General features: G+C 40.2%; 1 protein-coding gene across 2 annotated transcripts in view; it reads right to left on the reverse strand.

The window, feature by feature from the left end:
- plxna2 (plexin A2) overlaps nucleotides 1-26,724 on the reverse strand; it is a 163,846-nt gene that overhangs the window by 32,337 nt on the left and 104,785 nt on the right. For both annotated transcript variants that reach the window (XM_019350081.2, XM_005448437.4), the window contains exons 7-17: nucleotides 24,940-25,093; nucleotides 22,796-22,892; nucleotides 20,897-21,011; nucleotides 19,612-19,812; nucleotides 18,840-18,936; nucleotides 18,374-18,573; nucleotides 12,228-12,379; nucleotides 8,880-8,997; nucleotides 7,137-7,273; nucleotides 5,807-5,974; nucleotides 4,462-4,555 (exon numbers count right to left, since the gene is read on the reverse strand). In XM_019350081.2, the coding sequence (XP_019205626.1) occupies nucleotides 4,462-4,555; nucleotides 5,807-5,974; nucleotides 7,137-7,273; nucleotides 8,880-8,997; nucleotides 12,228-12,379; nucleotides 18,374-18,573; nucleotides 18,840-18,936; nucleotides 19,612-19,812; nucleotides 20,897-21,011; nucleotides 22,796-22,892; nucleotides 24,940-25,093 (1,533 nt within the window). The remainder of the gene's footprint in view (nucleotides 1-4,461; nucleotides 4,556-5,806; nucleotides 5,975-7,136; nucleotides 7,274-8,879; nucleotides 8,998-12,227; nucleotides 12,380-18,373; nucleotides 18,574-18,839; nucleotides 18,937-19,611; nucleotides 19,813-20,896; nucleotides 21,012-22,795; nucleotides 22,893-24,939; nucleotides 25,094-26,724) is intronic.

The raw sequence follows: 26,724 nt of genomic DNA on the forward strand, positions 1-26,724 counted from the left end.
TCACAATTTAAAAAGTTAATGTTTGCTGCTTTTAATTGAAAAGGGACTTGATATTTGGTGATGTATTTTAAATCAGTTGTGCGAATGTGTAAATGACTGACAAGCTGCCTGGAAATCTGCACTTGCTGCAAAACCTGGGTGATGATGCAACAGTCTTAGCAACATATCTGGAATATAGCTCTGTGTGCATGTGTGTGTGTGTGTGTGTGAGAAACTCTTCTTAGGTTTTGTCAATTTTCTTTTAATTTCTATATTTTACAAAGCATAGTAGCAGTGCATTAGCTTTGCAGAAAGATAAGCTCCTCATGAAAATAGATAGCAAGGCCAGATAGGACACATGACATACTTTCACTAACTTTAGGTTCTGTGAAATCACATTAACAACTAAAAAGTTAGAGCATAAAAAAAGAAATCTGAATTAATTTATTATTTTTTTCAGATGCTTTATCATGCAGAAATGTCACTTCAAAGTGAGACCGAATTAACTATTAAAATCTGCACAGCATAGTTCCACATCCACAAATACAAGCCAGCAGGAAGAAAAATGTGTGAATAGTACCACTCAGACTCAAAAGATTCTGAATGATTACAGAGCAAATACGATGTTAATTAATTTTATCAACTCATATTTGTACTGCTGAGCCATCGAGCTTTTAATGTGGTCATCCTGGCTGTTTAACGTCTAAGCCCATATGATCACAGAGTGAAACAGGTCAAATTAACCAATGAAAACATTATGTTCTGTTTTTAAATCAGGGTTAAAGGTTGATTGGACAGAAGACTTCAAGTTTAGTTGATATAGGCAGCTTTCTTAATGTTAGCATAATGACGCGTTACACAGTATAGACAGGTCCATATGGTCCAACGCGATCCTTATGACTCCTGGGATGGAACAGCAAGGCATTTGCAAGTCAACTAAAGCTCTGACTACCATCTGCTCTGCCGGGGATGGATACTGTGGGCTTTTTTTGCACTGTCCTCACTTTCCTATTATGCTCTCTCGCTCTCTTTCTTAAATCTTTTCTTTCACCAAATCCTGCCAGGAAACTGCTCCTATAATGTCGGATGTTTTTCAGTGAGTGTAACATCCAAATCCAAAGTGATGGGTGAGTACTGTAGCGATGGGTAAATGGGGCAATGCGAGATTATTTTAAAAAATGATACTTTGGTTCCCCTCTGAGTGGGGCAACATGACACCTTTGCAGTATTTCTGCCTTTTAACAGATCTGGATATTAGATATGTCCCAAATTCTGAATTACAAGCTTGTTTTCCTACACTCCATCCATGTCTCATCAATGAATGCTTCAGTCATAACAATAAAGCGTACAGATTCCAAATAACACGAATGTAATTTTTCTCTCCATCTTCGGAACTTTACAATTAAAAATAGTCAAATACAAATGGTACATCTCTTCCTGTAGGCCATGTGGCAAAAGAAGCTACAAGATTTACAGCATTGATAAAGTGAATTGAGGTCAACAGAAAGAGAAAATAATTGGAATCTCGGTCTCATTTGTCTTCTTTCTCTACTGTTGGATAGAGCCAGGGTGTTTTAAGGCAGTAACACTCCAACCCCTCTGGCTGAATATATTACCATGATCTACTGTGTGGATACAGCCCACTCAATCATTCAAAGGTCTCTGGCCAGGGTAGTGGTAAGAGAGAGAGTGAGAGCAAGCGAAGATACGACTGGCTGACTGTAGAGATGGAAAAAATACGAAGGCTTCACAGAGTCAAAGGTCATCTGAAGGCTAACATTTGATAGCTAGTTACTGGTTATTCTGCTGTTCCTATACTTGGTTACTCCTACACTATGTCTATTTTCCTGCCTGCCCGCTGTTCCAACCAACTGCTAATACTGGCATTAAGTCTAACTTCAGCTCTAATCAATCTATCCAAGATCTGTGTGGCTGTTAGCTAGTGGAGCCAGAAACCAATTTATCCCATAAGCACTGTTTCATATGGTGAAAGGTTTTTGTTTTGTTTGAAGCTAGTTACAAAAGTACACAGAAGAAATGTCACCACGGAAGCAGTGCTAGCCTTTGAGACTTTGGACATTTATAATGCCATAAATATCAATCAATAATCAGCTCATGATGCTAATACTGTTAAAATCATATATAGCATTATATGATACATAATTTCTATATATATATACACAAAATAATTCTAAAAACGTGAATCTAATTATGCAGTGATCTGCAGCCTCCTCTTGCAATCAGGCAAAGCAATCAGTACACCCATGCTGAACACCTTTTATGTTCAGCAGTAACCGTAAATGTACCTGATATGCCAAGCCCGACACTCAGTCCAGGCATCTAAAGTGTGGGACAGGGAAATATTCTAGAGCTGGAAAATAACCCTTTTAGCTTTAATCAAGATCATGATAAATGTTTCAATTGTGAATCCAGTGACAGATACAGAGCATTTCACAAAGAAAATTGTCTTTTTTCCTCTTTCCTGGTTTCTTTGTGAATCTGTGCAGGTGACACAAGGGAGGGAGAGAAGAGAAGCAATTTAGTGGAAGACAGGTGATCATTTGAAGGCTGGCTGACAGACAGCAGCTCTTATTGCTATAGGCTTCTGTGCTGTTTGCCTTCCTCCCGTGACAAAAAGGGAAAGGGGTAGAAGGGGCTGGGAGGGTGGGATGAAGGATAGGTAATTGTAACCTTAGCATTTAATAGAAATTCATTCTCTGTGGCTGTGGGGGCAGTCAAGACAGTGACACAGTCGTCTTTTGCGAGGCACTAGGTGGGGAGTTGGATGAGACGAGGCAGGGTGGAGATGAACAACTCGCTTTCAAAGATTTGGAAACTGACATATCAGACACTACGGCACCCACACACAAGTCAAATTCCATTTCACCAGATTTTCTCTGTCTCACTCATCAAGTGTTTTTCTCTCCTCTAAATATAAAAACAGAAGATGTGTCTTTTACTTCACATAAGGTCTGCATGTCAGTATCTCGCACGAGGATCCTGGAGCTCAGAAACCTCGGAACAGAACGATGGTTTTCATTCCAGAAATGTTCATTAAGCAAGAGAGACACTTAAGGCCAATTTTAGACTGCTAATTTAGAGACAGTAAGTTGGAAATGCAATGAGAGTAAATCTATAGAGAATTGTGTATGTGAAGGATAGCTTTGAGGATGGTTTTGTGCATCCCTGCATCAATGTGAAATTCTACTTTATGATGTTTTTAAACATTGTATATATTGAAAAATTAAGGTGTGAGACTGAAGTATTTCCAAACTAGCGTGTTTTTTCTATGTATCAAAAAAAGGAATAGTGTGTATTTGTCAAGTCTTCTGATGTTGTCTTGCAAAGAAGAACTCACGCCATACATTCTGGCAATTATCCACAGTTAGATGTTAGTTTTTGAGAATCTTAGGCCATGTTGCTTTAGCACAGAGTGAGTACAGATTGTGTTTTCACTGGCGGCATCAGGAAATGTCTCGAGATCAAAAAATCTCGTGCGGTGAAGCAAGCGAATGCTAACCACTGAGCTACCATGCTGCCACGGGATGATGCCAATCTAGAGGCAGGATACATGATGCCCACTCACTCACTGTGAATTCTCAAAAATTGACTGCTCTATTTTTACACCAGAATTAGCCATTACATGGACCTAATTACCCCAAATGATTTCAGCATTTGTGTTCTTACTTACATCCCTGCTCGGTAATGTGCAGTGTGGTTCAGGGCCATAGTGCATGTGTGAAAATTGATTTTACAAAAGACGCACAGAAACTAAACAGATACACAATACTGGGCTCACTACTCTCTGTTCCTCAAACTCCCCTTTATCGTATTCATCTGCCCTCCCCACCTTATAGCAGACCACAGAGAGGAAATCCCATCCTCTTAATTAATCAAGGACCCCCAGGACAGAGGCTCAAATGCAATTTGTAACGATTTCCTTCAGACAAGTCTTTGATTATACAAGGGGTCTTTATGCTGACCAAAGACTTCTGACTGCAGTTAATCTTCCATTGAAAGCCTTCTTGCCCCCAATGATGCACACCTCTAACATTTTCCCCACTGAACCTTTTATAGTCTTGGTCAACTTCTACTGTCCTCCAGCTGCCTCTTTATCTTTTCTCAAACGAGTGAAAATGGTATTCGGGAGTCAGGAGAGCAGTGTAAATAAAACACCCAGTAGGTGGGAGGTGAGATGGTCAAAAAAAATTTAAGTAAACTCTATATTAAATAGTGCATGTGGATCACTCTCACCACCAGCTGTAATATTTATATGCTCTGGGGTCAAGAAGACAGGGTTAAAACATAAATCAGAGAGCGTAGAGGGCTAGAGGGCCTGTTAAGGACTGTTTTACCTGAAGTAAATGTCACTTAGCTGCTTATATAGCATGGCAGGCTGGAAGTAGTACAGTAGAAGATTTCTACTACACATATAGCAGAGACTCTGTGGTTGAAAACAGATTAGTAGTGAGTGATTCTTACATTGACAGACTCTCGGCCGGCATATTTCACTCTGATCCGGGGCTCTTGAACCACATCCAGATTAGTTCCCGTCACCATCAGGGGGGTGTGACCGCTGAATAAATGGAAAGAGTTAGACAAAATTTATTACAGGAGTTTTTATAATCATGTTTGTCAGACCCCACTTTCATTTTGTGCAGTTTTTTTTTTTAATTTAATGTAAAAAAAAAAAAAAAAAAGACTAAGAAAGGGAATATCTGAGAAAAAGACCCAAAGCGCTCCAAAGCCTATTGTAAACTTTCTAACTCTGATCTGTTTCTTCAAAGTGTTCCCCATCACTTGGGGAACAAAAAGCTTCATATCGAAACCCATTTTAAGGTTAATTTGGGACAAAACAGCCCATGGAAGATGGTGATTAGAGATGCATTTTTATGTTTTTACTACTGACAATCAAGTAGTGCAAAAAATAAATAAAAAATAGACAGCTCAAATATATTAATATGCATAAACAGAGGAGGTGGAAAATTGCTGAATTCCCAGCCCTCCTGTAGCTGGTTGGATTTGTTAAAGATGGTTTTTTGTTGTACTTGTCAATGTGGTTTGCTGAACAAAGGTTTAGGGTAAAGTTCACTGTACCAGTAGTGAGTTACTGTGGACACACCATGTGACCGTGTCCGTGGCATCCATAGATTATACACTCAGCAACTACATAAAATAACTGCTCTGTGCTCGCTTTTCTTTCTGTCTTTCTTGAGAACATTGAAAATCAGTTCACGCTGTGTAATTTAAAATGGAATTAGATGGATATTTAATTTATTTTCTCTTCCAAAAGACAAAAAAAGCAAAACAGATATGTGGTTCCTATCAGTTTCTCTCTTCGTTTTTCCTCCTAGTCCCTTTGTGTCGTCACGATTTTGCTGCAGTGTACCATACTCTCCATCTCTAAGCTCACGCCATCTGTTGTGGACTCACACCTCTGATAGCACATTGTTCTGTTATGCCATTGTTTCATCTTCATCCCTCTCCTCCTTTTAATTAGTAGTCTTCTATGTCTGTGTATCTATCTGCCAAAGACGTTCAACACATGGATCGACACTGCATTCAATAGAAGAATCTCAGTCTCAAAAGTGCCCATCCTCTCCAATCAGTGAGCTTCGGTTCTTCTATCAATTCCAGACTAATTGGAGAAGAACCCAACAGTAATTGAAAGTGCAATATTGACTCGTCTGTTTATTGTTGCTGGCTTGGACTGATTGGCTCTAAAGCTTTGGATGGGGAAATTCTTGTCTACGTGTCAAAAGCTCAAGGCTGGTAGCTGAGGACATGAATAAAACTCTCATACATACAATCTGAGGAGTGTGCATACCTTGCAATGCTCCAGTCTGGTTCAATGCGCTGTACAGTAGGGTCCTCTGTGTACTCAAAGGTGAGGCTCTCCCTGATTTGGGCACGATCCACACTGACGCTGATCTGAACTGGGCCGACTCCAGACAGAGAAGGGGCAGAGTAGCACACTATCTCGGTCTTTGTCCTTCTACAAAAAAAAGAATACCACTATTAAAACAGCGATTTAAATCTGTACCAAAACTAATGAATATGAGAAGATACAAACTCGACTTATATGAGCAACAAAACATACTATTTTTTCTGTGAGACCTGTTCTTTAATTATCCCACTCAAAACATGACAAACAGGTGTACTCAGTGCACATTAACATGCAGTCAGTACTTTCAGCTCTCATACATCCTTCCACAACACACTTTCTCCTCCCTGTACAAGACTTTGTGATCTACACGCAAACCCTCAGAATTTGTCCAAATTCATTAGTAGAGGAGTGCTTGTAGTAGAACAGCCCATCATCCTCCTCTTTCTCCCATGACAGGAATACAGTGGAGAAGCTGTAATTAGCCCCATATCTCATTAAAGTTTACTTGACTCCTGAACCTTACAACATTACAGTCAGAATACTGTGGCAGGGCTTAAAATAGGTGCCTCCAGGAGTGGAAATCAGAAAGAGGGCATGTATGAGTTACTAAAAGACGGCAGGAGGGATGGGTGTAGAGAAATGGAAGCAACTTGTGAGACTGAGAATTAAAAATTTTGAGGGATGGGGGAGAAGAGATAAACTAATTAGGAATGGGAGAATGAAGAGAATGAGAAGGATGGGGGTAGATTAAAAAAAAGAAGATATTATTACAAGGTTTGATGCAGTAGGTCATCAAAACCTTATTAGAATTTACACAATTTTCAACAAAGGTATAAAGATGTTCCCCTTGGGGGGGTATTCGCAGTATAATATCAAAGGAAACAAATCCCAAAACAGAAGAATAAAGACATAAAAATGCTGCTTATTTAATGTGAATAAATCACTATCTTGACAACACAAGCTGTTTTATTTATTTATTTATTTTTAAAATTTGCTAATAGCATGCCATATATCCAACATTTTCTGACAGTTATGCTGGAGGGCAAAAACTTAGCTAAACTAATTCAAGCCATTTTTATACTTTGAGAAACTGCTATTTGTGCTATGTATGAAAATTCATGGCATTTATAGTGACTGGATTAGTTTAATTCCACAGTATCAACATAAACATTTAGTGTTTCCACCATGATGTGCATTTCAAATTTCCTCATACTGCAGACTCTGCAGCAGCACATATGCAGGACAATTATGTTGAAGATTAAGATCTCACCCAAAGAACTCGCATGTCTGGTTTCCAAACTTGACGTTGACACTGCTGCCGGCACCGAGGTTTTCTCCCATTATAGTTACTTTAGTGCCCCCAGACTCTGGACCTCTTCTAGGGGACAGGCCTGTGACAGTTGGAGTCTAAAAACCAAAACAAACAACCACAGATGCAGAAAGACTGTCAGAGTCATTTAAAATGAGGGAAAGGAACAGGAAGAAATGACACAAGAGCAGCAGACGGATTAAAAGATGGATATGTTTTACAGTAAGCAGGGGAGCATCTCTGTTGTAACACTCAGTGTTATCACTAATTTCCAGCAAATTACAGTTATTCACATTGTCAGGGTGATTACAGTGAACTGCAGTACAATAAAGTCTTAGTCCTCTTAGAGATTCCACTACTGCGTGCCCTGCATTGCTGGGTTGTATCTGAGTGAAGCTTTTTTAAAGACAATCTGAAAATAACGAATGCTTTCAGCGGCATGCAGCCAGGATGCTGTCACAGACAGATGGAGTAATATTCAAGTAGACAGCAGCCATACACAGGGACACGCGCACACACATAAAAGCATCCGTGTGCACACACCTGTATCTGAACAAACATAAAACAACCATTTTAAAAGCGACTAAATGCACACTGTCATTTACAATGTCCCTTTGTCTACAAGGTCACGTAGGGAATATGTCTTGTCTGAAGAACGCTCCTGTGATGATGCAGTCTTTTTTAGGCGCAATGCAATAGAAGGGAATTGTAAGCGTTGCCAATTCTAAGCTCTGTGAAGTAATCTCAGAGGAATTCCGCTGCTTCCCAGAGTAGCAGCCGTATCACTGGTGAGAAAAAGTGGCCAAGCGTGTGTTACAGAGCCAAGAGCATCATGCTGACAAAACTCAAAACTGACAGCGACGTGTGACATCCAGCATGCAGGATAGTGCAGGTACTCGGAAAACAACAGCAGTAATTACTGACTGCTGTTAATAGTTAAAAGAGTGCTAATTGTGAAGGTGTGAGAGAGTGCTAATGAGAAAGCAGATTAACTGTTAGGTGCAGGTCAGGTAGACAGCAGATATCTGAGAAAAGGAAATGTGTGTGTGTGAGGATGGCAAGTACACACAGACTGTACATAAAAGCTGGGAATAGCCAGTTTTGCTAACAACCATGTGGCCATTTTATTTCTCTAATATTACTGTTAGCTAACAATTGTTCAGGGTGTGATTTTTTTTTAATAATTCATCTGTTTAAATTGATCTAAAATCTTCATATGGCTCTCAGTTACTCAGAACAGACATTGAAAAATCAGCTACTTCTAGTAGTTGAACTAATAGTTAATGCATTTTAAAATAAAAAAATATATTGAAACTGCATTAGTATATGAGACAATATTAACTTCATGGTATTTTCACTAATAAAGCAAATATCTACAAGTAAACAAATGAAGAGATATTTCTTGTGGACCCCTTGAAAGCCCTGTCATATCAACTGAAGAATGCCATTCCTAAAATAACAAGCATGCATTGGGCTGCCTAATTACATTGCTGTTAAGCATAGCAATTCCAACATCAATGTTTCCCTCTAGCCCATAAAAATCATTCGTTAGAATATATCAACTTAATAAATAAATTAAAAAAAAAGCTAAAGTAGCCTATATATTTAGTTAGTTGTACATAGATTATTTTTTAGCCATATACTGACTAGATCACAAGTGTTATTTCAGAATACAATACAAATGGAGTTTAATTACACTCATACCACAAAGGAGTAGAGTTGTGAGGAACGAGCCCGGAGCTCTGGTTTGCACTCTCCGACACAGAGCTGTACTGGACCCGGCATACTGTCTGCATGGGCCATATCCATCTCACATACGATCCTGCAAAAGACAGTTAAAGTTAGTTTCCAGTTAAAATGACTTCAGGAACGGAAGTATACTCCCATACTTGGAGCGGGGATTCAATTTTTAAAAAATAGTAACATCAAACTTAAAAATTGTCCTCATGATTTAATGCTTAAGCAAAGTTGTAGAAAAGAATAATCAAAGCACTTCGCTGCTTGATATTGATATATCTTCTGCTCTAATTACAATCTTTTTTTGTAGTTTAATTCATTTCATTACGTGACACAGCCAGACATCGATGACAATCTTTAAATGAGACCATGGCTCCTCCTCTTTTGGCACTCCAACGCGCTGCACCTGAATGTAGTAAATTTCCCACTAACAGCTAGGCCCCCCGACAGTCGTGGTGCTGTGCCAGTACAGCAAGACTAATGTAAATCATGCAGCAAGATCAATACCGTTCCATCATATCATGTGATCAGGTATCTCCCAGCACTGCAGGTGACTAGATCGAATGACATAATAAAATGAGAGCATCTATTGATCGCTGGTGCCAGGGAGTAATAAAGTACAAGAAGCAATCACAGCGTGGAAAGAGAGATGGAATATGTGGGGAAGCAGATGGCAGGGGCAGGTAGGAGTGGAGCTGATGAAGCAGAGCAGATGTATTGTTTCTCCAGCACTGATCATCTGAATTACAACAAATGACTTTGAGAGCTTTGTTGGATGAGCTATGTGGACAAGTGTAGCTAAAGGAGGATTTACTTGCTGACAAACCTAATATTATCCTCTTACTGCACCTCACAGAAACAGAGACTCACTTGCTTCCTACCTGAAAGCAAAACTGTACTGGCTATTCGCAAAGTTGCAGATTTATGATAGTAAGTTTTTGAAATTTCTCATTCATTTTCTCTGTGGATCTTTGCAATTAAGTCTCCTAAAAAAAAAAACAAAAAAAAACTTGCAGGTTAGTTTTAAAATTCATTCATACAAATAAGGATTCAGTTTGGAATCTACAAAAAAAAAATGCTGCAGAATAGTCTCAGCCCTTAAAAAAAGTACTTTTTGACAGCTGGAAAAAAGAAACAAACAAAAGTTCAGACTTTTTCTTCAAAGCAGGAGTGGCTTTCACACACACCTCTGAAGTAGTAACATAAAAGACACATAAATATGTATGTTTTTTTGTACAGTGCAGTCCATCATAGGGTGCCTGATGACTGAATTAAGACTCAAAACAAACACCAACAGTCAGCTAAGGACATGCGCATAATGAACCTAGAGGCAAAATACAATCCAAAGGTGCTGAATAAAAGTCCAGCTCAGTATATCATCTGGATGACTTCATCTCCTTCAAAGTTGGACTTAAAAGGTTATAGGTTAGTTTTTTAATTTTGCACAGTCAATTTTTTTTCTTTACCCGCCATATAAATGAATTCCCCAGCTTGTCCCCAATCGCATTAAAGTGCTGTCAGATCAGTGTGCTGCACACAAAGTGTCTCCTACAGCCAAGTGGATTTTAATTACAGCTGCTCAATGCAGGGCAAGGAACCACAGAAATACTCTATGCCATGTGAGCTGTTATAGCTTTACTACTTTATTACCGTATCACAGTAAACAGTAGTAGCAACTGTGCACATGTGACTGCGAGATATGCATTTGTAACACCATGCAGAAGTGAAACTATGCGACTTATAGCAATGGCATCACGCTTAGCTGTTCTCTTTCTGAGGGCACAAGTAGGTCAAAGAAAAAATTAGGGTTAAAGGCTCCTCTGAGAACCATGACAGTGATAGGCTGTATGCGTGCATGGGTGTTGGTGTGTGGGTTCATTCACATGTGGGTTTATGCCTGTCATCTTTTTTAGTGAATTGCTATACATTTTATTCTTAACACCATTTTCTTACTGACTTAAAGTCAGCAGAGAGAGAATTTCACTTTAACTGAAAGAAAAGCCAATTATTTCTGAGTACCTGTCTCTCCTAAAGAAAACTATAAGTATTATAATAAAATTTCTAGGGAGCTGTGGTGGCTGAAGGGTCCAATAATAAAAGGTTACAATAGCAATGTCGTACTATTTTAATAGACTATTCCTCATATCCTATCGATTTTCCGTGGTACAATTATCCAACCTGTAATTGCTCCATAATGTTTATTTTTGTTCCTTCTGCATAAAATGCTTAAAAATCATAATAGAATAGTTTTTTTTTTTTTATAATGAAGTATTGCCTTTCCCTCAACAATGAAGCTCAATTCCCAAAGGCAACTCAACCTAACCCTAGTCTAAATATGTAAATATATATTTTTAGGGTAAACTAACACACTATCTATACATACATCTATCTTGGGAGGGCTCACACAACCTGAGATTAAACAACCATGAGGCACTGGGTCTTTAAGTCTACACACGTTTGTGTGTCTAGCCAAGGGGATGGTGGGCAAGTTGGGAAGCATGGGCCACGTTTCATTAGTTCAGGGTGAACGGGACAGACTTTACCATGATGTACACACAGCATGGGACAATTAAGGAGGTAAACACAAGTAAACACACACAGCTGTTATGGGATTGTTGCTGACTAGATGAGCTACACAGAGAGAACTGGGCTACTGTGCTGCAGGGGGGGAAAACAGCAATGTCAAGACCAGACTGTTTGGACCTGCTCCAGTCTTCATTAAAGCGGGAGATTGTGCAACACACATATATAGTTTAGAGCTTATTAGCTGTTACAGCACATAAATAATGTATCAAAACCCAAGGCTAGATGCATGCTATTATGAGAGTTAATAACGGATTTAATGCATCCCTATGCATTGTTCAATATTAATTAAATAAAAGAACATGAAATATATTATCATATAAATAGTTTTTTTAAGTTACTGAATAATTACTTAAAACTTCGGTCATTCTTACAAAATTATACAGACATTTTTTTTTGCTATTTTTAGACACTTACAGGAACAGCAAATATAGTTCATTTAGAATATTTTGCTACTGTTAGCAAGTGAGAGGGCATATGGCCACATCATGTGCAGCAATTCCTATAAATAACTGCTATTACTGAAAAATGAAAATGACATACTGCACATATACACTTTCTGCAAATGAGATCTGCTTATAAACTGGGAGTGTAGGTTGAAAGAAACGTCATGTTTTCAGTTAACTTGAAGGAATAATTGTGTTTGTCTGTAATTAAATGCTGTGTAGTTATCCATCAATAATAAGTATTAGCAATAGTTTTGAAATTATCATTCCTGTTTGTATCACTTACTGTTCAGCAATGATGTAGCCATCCTCTACGGGGGTACACCTCACTCCTGCCACCTCTACATTGCCGACCATATCTGAGAAAGCCAGACCAAGGTTTGTGCCATGGATGGTCACCCGGGTGCCTCCCTCTGGGGGTCCAGCCACTGGTGTCACCTATAACGTTGGAGAGAAACTAGACATCAAATGATGTTTTTGTCTTCAGGGATGTGGCGGGTTTATAGAAACACATAAATGTGTACAGGTTTCTGTATGTGCTCAAGGGTAAATATGATCTTTTGGTCCAGGTGGCTGTAAAAGCAATTAAGTGTACTCCCCAGTCCTGCATCCGCAAAATGTCAGAACATGCCATGAGTCACTGTGCCAAGAGCAACTTCTAATCACAACACCACCTAATGACACTTGTTTTGCAGCTCTTCTTGTTAAAATATGGCATTATACCCATCCACACACTACATAATCACCAGTGAATACATTATTTTTTTTCTTTTACAATTTCTTTCTCCTGCAAAAGCAAATCTAAAAAAAGGAACCTTGGGATAAAGAAGAAACGGTTTTTAACACTCAGCAAAGCCACCTGCTCAGAATCTACCCTGCTTAACATGGATGTTAAATCTAACAAGGGGGGATACTAATGATTAGTGAAGACCACCTACTCATAAAATGCAATATGGCTGCCCAGCATGACCTTGGCACAGGGTGGCACAGTGCCTTCTGTGCTGCAGAGTCCTGTTGAGGCACCAACCTGGCCATCATACAGCCATTTAAACACGAGAGGACAAGATAAGGAGGAGTAAAAACAAAATCGAGAACACAGAGTGAAATGGAAAAAAGGTTAAAAAAAGACCGAGAGAGTAGGCAATACTGCGCAGTCACCAAAGGAATACAAAAGACCAAGAGAGAGGAGGGCAGCAGGGAGGATAGACTGTCACTTTGCTGTGTGGGGCTGCTATGTAAACAATCAATATGCTATTACTGACCATGCAAGCAGAAGGGAAAAAACAAGAGTCAGTTGTACCCGCTCACTGAACTGCAAACCCCCAACGTGATGGCAACCCTTTAAGACTTGCTGTACACCCTCACTCCCCACCCCCAACACCCACTAGGGCATTGCGGCTTCCCTGTGGGATGCTGGCATTGTAATCTAGATTCAGTGGACATTAATTGCTCTGGATGTAAAGTAAGTGTGTCACTGCAACGCCTGAGGGGCCTGAATACATGAATCTTTTAGCACTGCTTGGGCATGCAGGGTATAGAAGGGGGGAACATAATGGCTAAATATATCCATGTCAGGCGATGGCAGCAGCTATTCGAGTAGACTTAGTGATGGTTACATAAGCAATGTGAGGGCCTGTGAGAAAACAAGGGAGGGAAAAAAAGGAAAGGAAAAGCCCGAAGAGGAAGAGAACGGAAGAAAGAAGAGTGAAAATGGGGTAAAAAGCAGCGGGGGAAAAGTGGACGCCGTTTCAGTCCCATCAGACAAGACGGGTGACAGGTGAGGCAGGGACGGTGACAGGACAGCAGTGCTGTATCACAGACGGGCATGCTAAAAGCTTGGGAGTCCTCCTCCTTCTACTACTTAGAGGCTGAAATGGAACCCTTCCCATAGTGGACCAAGGACATGAAGACAGTCCAATTCACGCAGAAAACCCATTTCACTGAGTTCCGCACTGGCAGAACTCAGTGAAATGGGTTTTGTTGATTCATCTGGATCATGGAAAAAACTATCACTTCAAAGATGCACCAGGCTGTGATGCATAAGAGAACTTCTGCTCTTTGTCTTTGTGTCTGCATTTCTAACGCATACAAAGGAACCAGATCTATAAAGAATCTTTTTTTGGATACAAGACTGTGATTTGATTGCCAATCAGATCAGTTCTAATGGTCTTTATAGACAAATGACACTAGTCCGCGTTATATAGTATCATCTGGTAGCATAGGTTTGTGTTTATATTTCACTGCAAAATTATCTTGTTTGCATCACTCTTTCTTTGTTTTCTTCCCATCCATCATCTTATCTCCCCAGGCTATGTGACACATCTTCCTCTTCCTCTAGTTTGCTTGTTTTGTTTTACCAAACTGTATTTCAGAAGGGGAAAAGGAAGCGTCGCTGGTCATGCACACACACGCCCTTCTGCCCCAGCTCCCCTTTTCCCACCCAGTGCTGCCATGCCATGCTCCCTATGTAATCCTTTTAGCAGCAGTGCTGCTGCCCGCCTGGCATTGTCACACTGTCAATAGAGGGTAATTCCCAGCAAACAGGCAGTCAGCTTGCAAGCCACTCTCCCTGCTCCTACTCATGCAGTCTCCCTGGCATAATGTATCTCTCTCTGGCTAAGAGACCATGATTTCCCCACAAAAGAATAAATGAAAATAACACTAGAACGATTAAAGATAAAAAAGGGATGGCTTAATTACAAAAAAAGACATTCTGATGTACAAGAAATAAATTTCCAACAAAAAAATGCTGACGATTTTTGATAATTCTGGTTATTCTGAGAAGTAACAAAAATTATGGTGACAGAGAAATGGGCTTCAATGTGAATAACCTGGGGCTGTCTGTCAGTGTGGTGCTGACATATTCAGCTGAAGTAATGGCGGGGAAAGATGTGCTGATGCAGCCAATGCTAAACTCAATACATGGAGCAGAGTGCAATACACCAACCGAGCTGCCTTCAGGCTATGCAAGCCAAGCATGTCACTGTAACTACGGCAGCTGACCGAGCCCAGTGGAATTCAGCAATAATAATATTTAATCACCTCATTTACTATTAAAATCTATAATATGAAAAAATCTACTGTAAGTTCATTATTATCTACTTTCAATAAAGCTTAGATATATAGGATAAGATCTTTTTATGCCCTTAAAAACACCACAGTGGGAGATTTCCGATATTCCCAAAGCTCTATGTTTGGCTTTTGAAATTAAACAACCTTTGATATCATTTAGAAGCTTGCAGATAATCTCTTTGTCTTGCCACTCAGACTAATTCTTAGCTCAGACTAATTCTAGCATGTCACATTTAATTGTGAGTAGCATTTAATGGGCTTGATAAAACCCCACTGATCGCTTGTTCCAGAACAAACTGCATCCTAAATACTTTATAGAGTCTTGAATGTCTTGTAATAGGCTAAGACATATTGGTTACAATGAAAATGAACTGTAAACAAGTACAAAACAAAAAAAGACAATATGAAAAAAAATGACCTGTGCGTTTGAACGGGGAATTGTAACCTATCATCTGGTTTGCATGTGAATCTGTGGGGTGCTGAGAAATATTTTATTCTTCATCTAGCAGATTTAATAAAGGTCAGCATCCATACAGTACTGAAGCACTCTCGGGGTTACAGCAGTAAGCGGAGTTCAGTTGTAGTCTGATAACAGCTGACAGGCCTACTATCCCTGTGGAGTTCAAAATATCAACAAAAAGCATGCATTCACTTGCATGTTTGAGGAAGAGAGAGAAAAAAGGAATCCTATATATTTTTTTCTTTCCTAAGGCTATAGCTAGATGTTTATATTTACTGTCACTAGAGGCAGGGGAGCTTCTTTGCTATACTGTTAACTCATACAGAAGCCACGGCCAAAGCGTATTGAGGAAACGCCTTTCATATGCCCATCTAACTCCCAGCTTCATTTGATGTTGTTCCCTCTGCTGTTAGCAGGGGCTTACATCTCTTCAATATTAATGGCCCGTGGTGGGAGGCACCATGGCACTTAATAGAAACATTAATTATTCAAAAGGCCTATCTTGTGGAAGGCACATCTACTAATGTGTTAGTATGTATACAAATCAGCTCTTGATGGGGGCTTTGGTGCATACAATCAAAACCAAATTTATTAATAAATTCAGCCCAACAGGGGGATGTCGGCTTCTTAAAGAAACTGTAATCACTGAGAGACAGGAGGGGGGTGGGGGCGGGGGGTGCTAGGACGAAGCACAAATGATGAGCGCCGGCTTCACTACCGATGATGAGTAGAAAATAGGTGTGTCGGTCTGAAGTACATGCTCACGCAGAGTTGATTTTGCCACCTACAGCCATAAACAGATCTGATTTTAGATTGGCCTCAGGAGCCCCCCACGCCCAAACTTCCCCCCTACTCCCCGGCTCCTTTGTTCTTCCCACCTTTCATGACTTTACATCTCCCCCTCCATCTTTTGTTGTCTTACTTGAATCGTTTCACCTCACTCAAACCATTCATACATTCACAAGTTTATTTTTTTTATTTTTTTTCCACTTAAAAGGAAAGACTGACCGTGTAGCTCTGCTTCTGTAATATATTGTCAATCACTGGTTTTTGATTGAAGTGCTATTTGAAGAATAATATAAAAATAATAATTATGCCAGTCACTTTCCCTGTGGGCTTTTCCCTTTGGCTTGCCATGTCATTTCAAAACCGGTTTGTTATATTCTGTAGTTTTCAGATTTGCTTTTGACATCATTGCTTAAACATTGGACAACTGATGGATGCAGTATAGATACAGTAATGCAAGGTTCTCAATGTTTAAGCTTACTTTTGATTACATGTTTTATTTATTGCTTCTTTTGTGCTCTTCACTATTGCAAGTCCCATTGGATGACTATGAGCATGTGTCAAAGTCTCAAACTCATCATAATGGATGTAATTTGGCAAAAAGAGTCAGAAACCATTAAACACAGAGACACAAGAACAAAAAACGATGAGGTATAAGACAGCAGGGAAAAGAAAAAAGAAGATCGGACGGACTTCATCAGCTTGCCTATTTTTCGTGATTATTTGTGTGTAGTATAGCAAATCAATTACCCAAGTTGTTAGCTTCAGTTTTTAATTGGCTAGAGTTACATGTGGGTATGTAGTGGAGGAAAAAGAAGCTAAATGAATAAATGTGGAGGCAGATAGGTCTGGTAGGTTAACCACAATGCACTGGTGTGTTACCAAGCTAATTAAATAGACTGTCCCTCCTGGCCTGACTCCTCGGTGACAGCAGACCGACAGTGGGTGCTTTGAGTAAGCAAAGGTCTGCTTGTGGAAAACAAATAAGCACTTCCAGGTCATGATCCCGATCTTGCTGATGTGGAGGGCATCCAGCTATTGGGTGCTAGTCATGTCTGCAAAAACTCAGCATGAGAGAAAAAACAAAAAAGAGCACTGCTCATTCACTTGCTTATGGATACAAAGATAATAAAAAGAACTACGATTACTCGCTTGTGAAGCTCCCTTTTTAGCAATATTGGTGCCAAGGAAACTTTCAAAGGGCTGGAATAACCTTGTGTGAGGACAAAAGACATTAAAATCTATGAGCAGGCATCTGTGCCTACTGCACAAAGAGAAAGCAGATGTCAAAAAGACAGCCCTTTAAAACTACAAATCTCAAGCTCTATTTCTGTGTGTGCATGTGTGTCTGTGTGTGCATGTGCATGTATTTGTGTCCTTGCCCTTGGATAAGTCCTGAAGATGAAAAGAACTCTCATAAGAATAAGCACCTGCGAGTATAACACATACAGCCGCACAGGTACATAAACGGCCATACATATAATTTTTGCTTTTAAGCAAATAAGGATAGAAAAAGAAAAAGCAAGATAAAAGGCAGACAGAAAGGCAACAAACATTTAAGGATGTGCAGGCATTAGGTGGGCCAAGCACAGTGGGGAGCCTATTGAAGGTTTATTCTCATTCTTTCTGAGTCCAAACAAAACCAAAGTAGAGTAGAACAGCTGCTTCTCATGCAACACCTCGTTCTATCTTGTACAAGATAAAAATTTACATTTATCAGAGGTCCTATGCATCTCTCAAGAATCCCGCTATTACCACTTCAACTTAAATGTTAAAAAACAGCATGCCAGAATCAAGTGTATTCTTATTCTGCTGCAATTTAGTGATCATGATGTGCTTTGGAGAATACAGAACAGGTTTTTCACTTTGTAACTGCATTGCCACTGGCACAGATGACAATGTCTTATTAAGCCGTTTTAAGCTGTCTGAGCTGTTAACTTTGAATATTAAGTATACTTCTACAGTCTCAGCTGAGCGCCTCATGACCCTCTGTGAAAGAACTGTGACAAGATGCAAGACACACCTTGCAACGGAAGCTGATAATTACATATCGATCGACCGCTGGATCTGCGCGGGCAGGTAGGAAGGACAGACGAGGGATTATAGGTACTGACCTCAGTGATGCGTGGGTTGGTACACTTCACATTCTTGCTGGACAGGTTCAGCCAGCGGGTCGTGTAAGGGTTGATGGGGGGGCAGTGGTGCCTCAGTGTACACCTTCCCTCACCACTGCACCAGCCACACTGGAATTTCCTCTCTGCCTTTAGACACATGCCGCAGCTGTCCCGCTGGGCTGCACACTTGTACAAGTGCACTGTGGGATGACATGGGCAATACAGTGAACATACCAATAAGTATTGTTGTTATTGTTGAAAGGAAAATTGATAGATAGTCTACTATGAGTAAAATATTGTTCAAAATTCTTAAATACTCTACAAATGATTTGACATGAATACATACAAATGCTTTTGTGACCTCTCATAAAAAAATGCAATATTTGCACCAACAAAAAGATCCCAAAAATGACAGTGTCCATCCTATTTTCCAGGAGATATTGACATCAGCATCTTTTGTTCTTACCTTTAATATTTTCTGGGTTGTCAATAATAAAGTTGCCGTTCCACACCACTGAGAAATCCACAGGAAGCTCACTGATTTTCATTCCTTCATACAGATACTAGAGGCCACAGAGTGATGAAGAGGGAGAAAGAGATAGAGATTGGGATAGAAGCAGAAAAGAGAGGAGGATTTCAATGGGAAGTCTGGGAATTCGAATCCTCGTGAACCCTAGTGGAGACAGTACTGTGTCCTTCCAATTTTACCCCATACTTACATCATCTCAGTATCTGAGGAGCTGACAAAGTGAAAAGCCACAAGATATGGGACAGCTGGGCAGGAGCTTGAGCTTCCCTCTGGCCTTTATTGATGCTGTGCTTAACTGCCTCCCATGCGCTTAATTCTAGCCTGACTTTCATTGCCCAAGTGTGTTTTTGTGTTTGTGTGTGTGTGTGCAGGAGAGAGCGAAAGACTGGAAAGTAAAACATGTATGCCTGTGGTACCTCTGGGAATATACTACAGAAGTCAGCAGTATATTGACTTCTGAAGGCAGACTCGTGCTACAGTCTTCTCCTGTATAATTATCTATGATGATGGCTACTATTTCTCCACTGACTAAATAACATACACACACACAAGCATACACATGGTATGGGATTCAGGCTATTATCTGTTTTTGTATACGGTATTTAAAATGTGTGCGTAATTATATAATGGAGAATTACAGACAAATCAAATTACACATCATCAATTCCACTCATATTGTCTCAGAGTGAAAAAGCACCGCACAACATACCGAACTGTTCTGGCACTGTACACTGGAGCTGTTGAAGCGGAGGGCAGTGACTCGGTGGCTGACCCCCTGGATGTGCAGGACACACTCGTAGCCCCGCTGGCCAGACTGGGGCTGTGGCAGATTCTTGGCCTTCAGGGTTATAGGCTTCACCTCACCTGCTGGGATCAGAATTTCCTCAGAGCGCACTAGCTGGGGACAGTCCTGGAAGGATAAAGCAGAGATGGTCCACAAAAAAGAAAAATGTTCCACTTTCATGTTTAGCAAGACAAGGAGAACAAAAGAACTTTGCAATAATGGTGAAAAAGGAAGATGATTATAAGTAGGAAACACAATATGTGGAATTAAAGTGGAAATTAATTATAAGTTAGAATTTAAAACTGATTTATGTGACCTTGGAAAGCTATGAGCCGCATTGAAATACACATTCTCAAGAGAGGAATTATGAAACTGCTCAATTCGTCAAAACTGAGAATGGTATCAGTAGTCAGTGGTTTAAAGTATTCAGTAATAATGGAGGTCGTTGCTATTTGAAATACTCTGAGAAAACTGCCTTTATGGCTTTACACAATGAAGCTTCAGTCTTAATGGCCTTTAGCTCCTTTAGCTTTGTGAATCTTTACATCTTAAGTCAATTAAAGCATAGATACAATATCTTAAGGCGATATTCAAATATACCTTTAGATTGTAGGGTTGCTAAAATAAAATAGCTGTTACTGATGTCACAGAGAAAGGCTGGTCTTTATTCATAATTGTGAGTACTGCATCTAATCTTACCACTGAAGCTCTGTGTGACAAGCACAGCAAATACATATGAACTGAGGCAATGCAAGTGGGCTACTCATATATGTACAGAAGAGTGATTATTAACAAGTTTCTTTTAATACAAGTGAATGGGTTTAAATGAATAAAGGCAAACACTTAAAATCCCAGTAGTGTAAATGTGCATAGCTAGTGACATAGTGATCATTATTGATGTGGTCAAAATGATCTTGTGTCATTGTTAAGACATGTTAAGCTCAGTAACTCCAAGGATAATAGACTGTTAATTGCTATTGCAGAGAACAAGAGCTCTGAATGAGTAGCACCACTTCAGAAATAGAAAAGCTTAGATGGCTGTCTTTCTGAAGACATGCCCCGAGGCTGACACAGAGCTGAATCGCAGTGCAGGAGGCAGGTAGAAAGAAACCGCGTGCAAATATGCACAAGGAAGGGTGAAAGAGAGAGAGAGAAGAAAAGATGGATTAGGTTATAAGTCCGTGTGTCTGTGCATGTGCGTTCCACCAACCTCAGAAGCGTTGACCCGTCCCTCCTGGAAGGAACAGCTGGAGGGGTCATGGGTGCACAAGTTGCGGTATTTGCACCAGTGGCACCGGAAGGCACTGTTCACACATGACAGACACCTGCAGGAACACACAAACACACACATGCACACACACTGAGTGAAAGGGGGAAAAAAAAAAGAACAGTGCAGTCAAGGAGGGACAACGAGTTTGCCAAAGTAGGGGGAAGTGCCACATAGGAAATGAGTTCATGTCCCAAGTGGGCACCTGCTGTTGTTGTGCCCTTGTGGTTGGCACAGTACCTAATAGCTGCTAGGCCAAATTCTCCCTGCATACATTTTCCTCTACCATATATTAATATGTGTGACATGTGTGAATAGGAGACTTAGCCCTTATAACCACAATCACAATGAGAAAGAAAAAGATGGAGAGGTGGAGTGTTATACTAGTAATATAGCAGCAATGAGGATAAACGGCTCGAGCCTGCAATTATTATTATCCCTGCATTGTAGTTGAGATACAGTATAGTTTGATTTCACGCAATATATATATATGTAGGTTCTTAAAACTAGTATAAGCACACAAAATGTACAATTTACTTCTGAAATGTAGTGAAGTAGTTGTAAAACATAGCTAAAATGTACTTAAATACACAAAAAACAATTTCAATTTTGTATTTCAGTAAGTGCACTTTCCAACACTGTCTATACAAACTATATAGATGAACAGAAGGTGAGATGAGTCAAAACAAGAATGGCCAAAGAAAACAAGTAGACGGGAAAATACGAGGTATAAGACATGCTATTCTGCGTGTTACCAAAGCAAACCAAAGCAAGCACAGCACTCACTTTTAACAGACTGTGATGGGATTTTACTGTGCTATGTATTTTTGAGCAGTTGTTCCAAAGGGGTGGGCTGGGGGGGTTGTCACAACTGCTTCTCTCTTTCGTTGTCTCCTTTTCGCACATATGCTCATTGTGAAATATTATCACTGAGGCAAAAATCAGAGTGATCTCTGTCAAGAAGCCTAATTTGAATGAATCAGGCTGATTCACTATCAGAATATGCAATAAGAGGAAGTAACATAGGAGTTGGTATTACTGAAAGGATGGTGTATGCCCTTTTCAAATGTATGCATATTTCTTTGCGCGTGTGGCTGTGTGCACTGTGTTTGTCATCAACGATTAGCTGAGCTGATGTGAGAGTTGGTAATTGCATTCTGTGCTACTCAGGCAAGGTTCTCAAACAGCAATATGAAGAGAAAAGAGACAAAACACGAAGAGAGAGATGCAGAGTAACACTGCCTGCTTTTATCTAGCAAAGGAGACAATGGCTAAAACATTTTGTTTTAATGTCAAGGGGAGAGTCAAAGGATAATTTGACATGGTAGGATTCCTGAACCCCTGTGATACCCTTTCTCAACTGCTCTCTATTCAGTGATACTCCCAAGTCAATGAGGCCTTTGAATCTCACACAAACAGAATCTGCCACACTGGAATGAAGCAAGCAATTGCAAAGGCACCGCAGACACTAAGATCTCCAATCCAGGGATTCAATTCAACATCACTCAATCAGGGACAGACATGGCATGAAAATGGGCATGAAATCCCCACAGAAGGCCTGTTAGGCAGAAAGCAGAGTGTTTTGTAGTTCAGCATGTTTGAAAAGAATGCTTCATTAACAACACAACACAGAATCTTCCTGTGTGGACCGCGGGGAACAGCGAGCGATCAGATTACATTAATTTTTACAGGGGATATTTTTAGGGGACTGGGGCAGGCTAACGTTAAAGACAAATAGTGATTAAAATCCCACAGCACTGAGTCGGTGGTTTCGGGCAGCAGGTCTGGGCATTGTTCTTGTCAATGAAAAGAAAATGAATGGACTCGGAGAGTGATACTCACAGTTGGTGGACACTGCAGTTGTAAAACTTGACCTCTGTGCTGATAAGCATCTGACCGGTCTCCTTAGAATTCAGCCTCAGTTCAACGCCTGACCAATCTGAAAGAGAGGAGACACGACATCAACCTTTATTTAACACTCTTTTACTGTTAAAGAGAAGTGAATATGTTCACATTGTTTGCATAGTTGTGAACAGCAGACTGAATTTAGTTTTAGCCTTATTAATATTTTTGAAACGAAGGTTGTTAGCACACATACACACATCACTTAGAAAGGTATTTCTTGTGTAGTATTGCATATATTTAAATATGTAATATGAAGGAGTACTGCTTGCATTGAGCCCGTGGAAATTAAATACCTGAATTTCAATCTCATACAGAACCATTTAATTAGATGTAAATTTATTTACCTTACTTTGCTGAACAGAGCTCTGACTGTGCTTTGTAAAAAAAAAAAAAAAGCCACATTATCTCTCCCTATGAGAACACCAGCTCCATAAATATGTGCAAGTATCTGTTTGTATGTGTCGAGCAGCCTGAATTTCAGATGACATTCAGTGAGTAGGAGGGCTGACTGACCCTTAGTGCTCTGTTCTCTCCACAGCACCTGTTGGGAATCAGGATTTGTTTCACACAAGTCTCTATAGCAGGCACATAACCGACTTCTACTAGTACATATTTGTCTCACAGGATCTGACAAAGTCATATAGAGGTCATATCTGCACAAAACTTCATCTAAGACCATTTTATTTAGTGGACAAGAGTGCCAGCTATTTTCTTTAATGAGTTCAGTGTCTTCACAGTTTATCCTGACCTCTTCTCCTGCCCCTTCACATAATTGTATTTTAATTTGGCCTCTCTCCTCTATTTTCCATCAGTCTCCACCTTCTTGATATCCCCTCCCCCGCTTCCTTTCTTTCCTCTGTTCTCCTCAGATCAAGTCAGCACGGCACAATCAGTGTTGATGTGCAACAGACAGAAAGACTTGCTAGGGGGACAGGTGACGGAGGTCAGGAGGAGAAGGCCTCAGGGGAAAGCATGTGAAGTAAAAACGAAGGTATAAACAGCTGGATGGATAGCTTGATGGATGGAGGAAGGTCTTACAGGGGGGATTGGCTGACATTTACCTGGGGGAGAACATTCATATTAGTGCCTGATGCACTGGTCCCCATGGGAGTTCTGGGCAAACAGGTCTGTCATTTACTCACAGGAAAGAGGATTACCAACCCCCCAAAACACACATTGACTTCCATACACTGCATATTATATATTATTCAGGCAGTTTAGTTTTGTTATCCTGCAGCCATCTTTCCTTGCAAACAAGAGGCATTTATTGTCAAACAACAGATGTTAATATTCACAATGATATACGCATTTGCAAATAAATGAATGCCTGAGCCAGAGTGATATATTTGTGCCCTGTTTTTACAATAGAAGTTCATGAGATTTCCAACAATCATATAAGAGAGGTGATTGGCATACCTTTACACCAGATCTAAAAGCAGTCTTCCTAGTTTATTCCAAAGAAGGTGTCATGTGACATGCTCGTTTTGTGGAGTTCAATAAAATTAGCCAATTTCAAATTTTCAAATTCATCAGGTACCAGTGGAGGTAAAGTCTATGCAAAGACTGGAATCCATCAAATCAATTTACTCCATCTAATTGATCCCTGGCTGAAGAGTAGACTATAGGGAATGGTCTACTGTTAGACCATGGACTAGTGTTAGACCATCCCCTATTAGCCAAATCTAAGGCCAGACATTAAGTGCAATGTAGCTGGACCACAGGCCAGGGGATCTCATTTGGATCCTCAAGCAGATTTAAAGTAGCCGGGGTCATGTGTTCAGGCACAGTTCACAGCAAAACAACCGATCCTGAATCAGTGGGTGCTTGTTATTTAGACAGCCCCTGAATAAACTGGGAGTGCTGGATCACTAAATATGTTTCAGAGTTTGTACACGTGCAGCTGAACAGTTAGCCCAGAGATTTGTAAATGAGAGGGAGGGACATATCAGAATCCAGCAAAGGCTGTGTTTTGATGAGCGTATTGTTGACTGCACAGGAAAATAAGCATTTTCACAACTAAGCCATTCATCAGCTTGCATTGCAAACATGGTAATATATGTGTGTCTGTTTTCTGTATCTACCTTGGTCAGTGGGGATGAGAGGGACATCTTTAGCAGCAGGAGATTTGCAGAGTATCTGGTTGCCATTGACCTGGCCCTCTACTTCTGTCAAGTTGCCAAACGAGCAGGTGATGCCGGCAGAAAGGTCTGGAACGTCGCTCACCTTCACTAGCAGCTGCAATGGTGTGAGATGTTTTTAGTAATAAAGTTTGCTGTACACATCTTTTTGAGAATGGATCAAAATGGACACTAACACTAATGAAAACAAATAACAAATTGGTAAAAATTCCCTAAAACTTCCCCCATACCTTGAGCTGACTTAGAAGACTAATGCGTGATACGTCAGATAAATAGAGGAAAACACATAACCAACATTAACAGTTGAATCTTTGATAAACAAGACATGAAAATCTGAGATGAAATTATAAAAGGAGACAGTGGCTTAAATTCAGCAGCTCTAGTCAGGATGAGAAAAGAAAACACTGCTGTTGGCAAAGCTGTCCGTCCACTTTGCCAAGAACTGTTTCTGCATCTTAAAAACAGCATAATAAGGGGAAAAAAGGTTTATTTAGAAGCTAATCTTATTTGTTTCTAGAAGGCATCATTCCAGAGGTAAATATCATGACCCACTCAGAAGCAGTAGAAGCTACATGGAGGAAAAAATGGGGAAAAAAATATCACATGGCAAATTCTACTTTTTCTTTTACCTTTCTTTAGTATTTAGAAGGTGAGACAGATACAAGAAAAAAAAAAACTACACACAGAGACACTCACATATGAACTGCACTACACAAGTGCCGATGCACATAAAGGCGATTGAAGTCATTCTCTGGAGAGCAGTGACACTGTGGCTGGAGCATTCAGCTGCTGTTCCTATAAATAAATGTATTCTGTGCAGGGTGTGTGATCTGGCTCTCTAGCCAAGAGAGGCAGTCTGGATAATTATCACCATGGCATTTCACAGCCTTGTTCCATTAGCTGTTATTTTTGGGCCATACCGTTTGAAGTTTCTCTTTGTTTTATCTGCCTCTCACTAAACACCGCAGGGCTACTGGGACAGGCAAGGCAGCTGAGCAGCTTAACTGTAGGTCTTTTAAGAGATGCTGACTGTCTCAGTGGCTGACTACACTGCCTCCCTCGTTAGCTGGCTTGCTCTGTTACCCATCAAGAGGATGGATGATTTCTTTTATTTTTTTTCCTGCTGAGGACCTCTTGTCTTTCCCTGTTTTACTTTCACCATGTTTGTGTTGCTTCACTCTGAGGTGTCAGAGAGATCCTTGATTACAGCAATCACAGCAATCAATGTCTTTTGTTCAATGCAGAATTCCCTGAGTAACCTCTCTTACAATAATTAGCTCTCATCGTCCTCAGACACACATATACAGATAAACACTCAAAAATTGCTTATGCAGAAATTGTCTCACACACAAAAACACAGACACAGTAAGCTATTACACAAAATAAGCTTGTTTCTGAGAGTTAAGATTTTGCTCTTTTCGTTCGCTGGCTTCCTTTCACCACGATGGTAGTGGGGGTTTGCTGCTTGGCAGTCACCAGCCTAATTGGTTGCAGATTTCAGCAAAGGTAATTTCATTGTTTTCACTGCCTTTTCTATCTGTCCTGGTGCCCACTTCAAGAAGCTGCGTTGTCATGGTGATAGCAGTCTACCCCTGTGGAATTTGTGAACTGTGTGAATTTGAGTGTTTTGTGGTTGGTCAGATGACCCCGTTTCTGATGTGACAGCAAAAGGGGGGGTTGGTGAAACTGTTAAAATGTAATAAACTGCTGTTTGCAAAGTGGACAACG

This window comes from Oreochromis niloticus, linkage group LG20 (genome assembly GCF_001858045.2).
Source record: "Oreochromis niloticus isolate F11D_XX linkage group LG20, O_niloticus_UMD_NMBU, whole genome shotgun sequence".
NCBI classification, from domain to species: Eukaryota; Metazoa; Chordata; class Actinopteri; order Cichliformes; family Cichlidae; genus Oreochromis; species Oreochromis niloticus.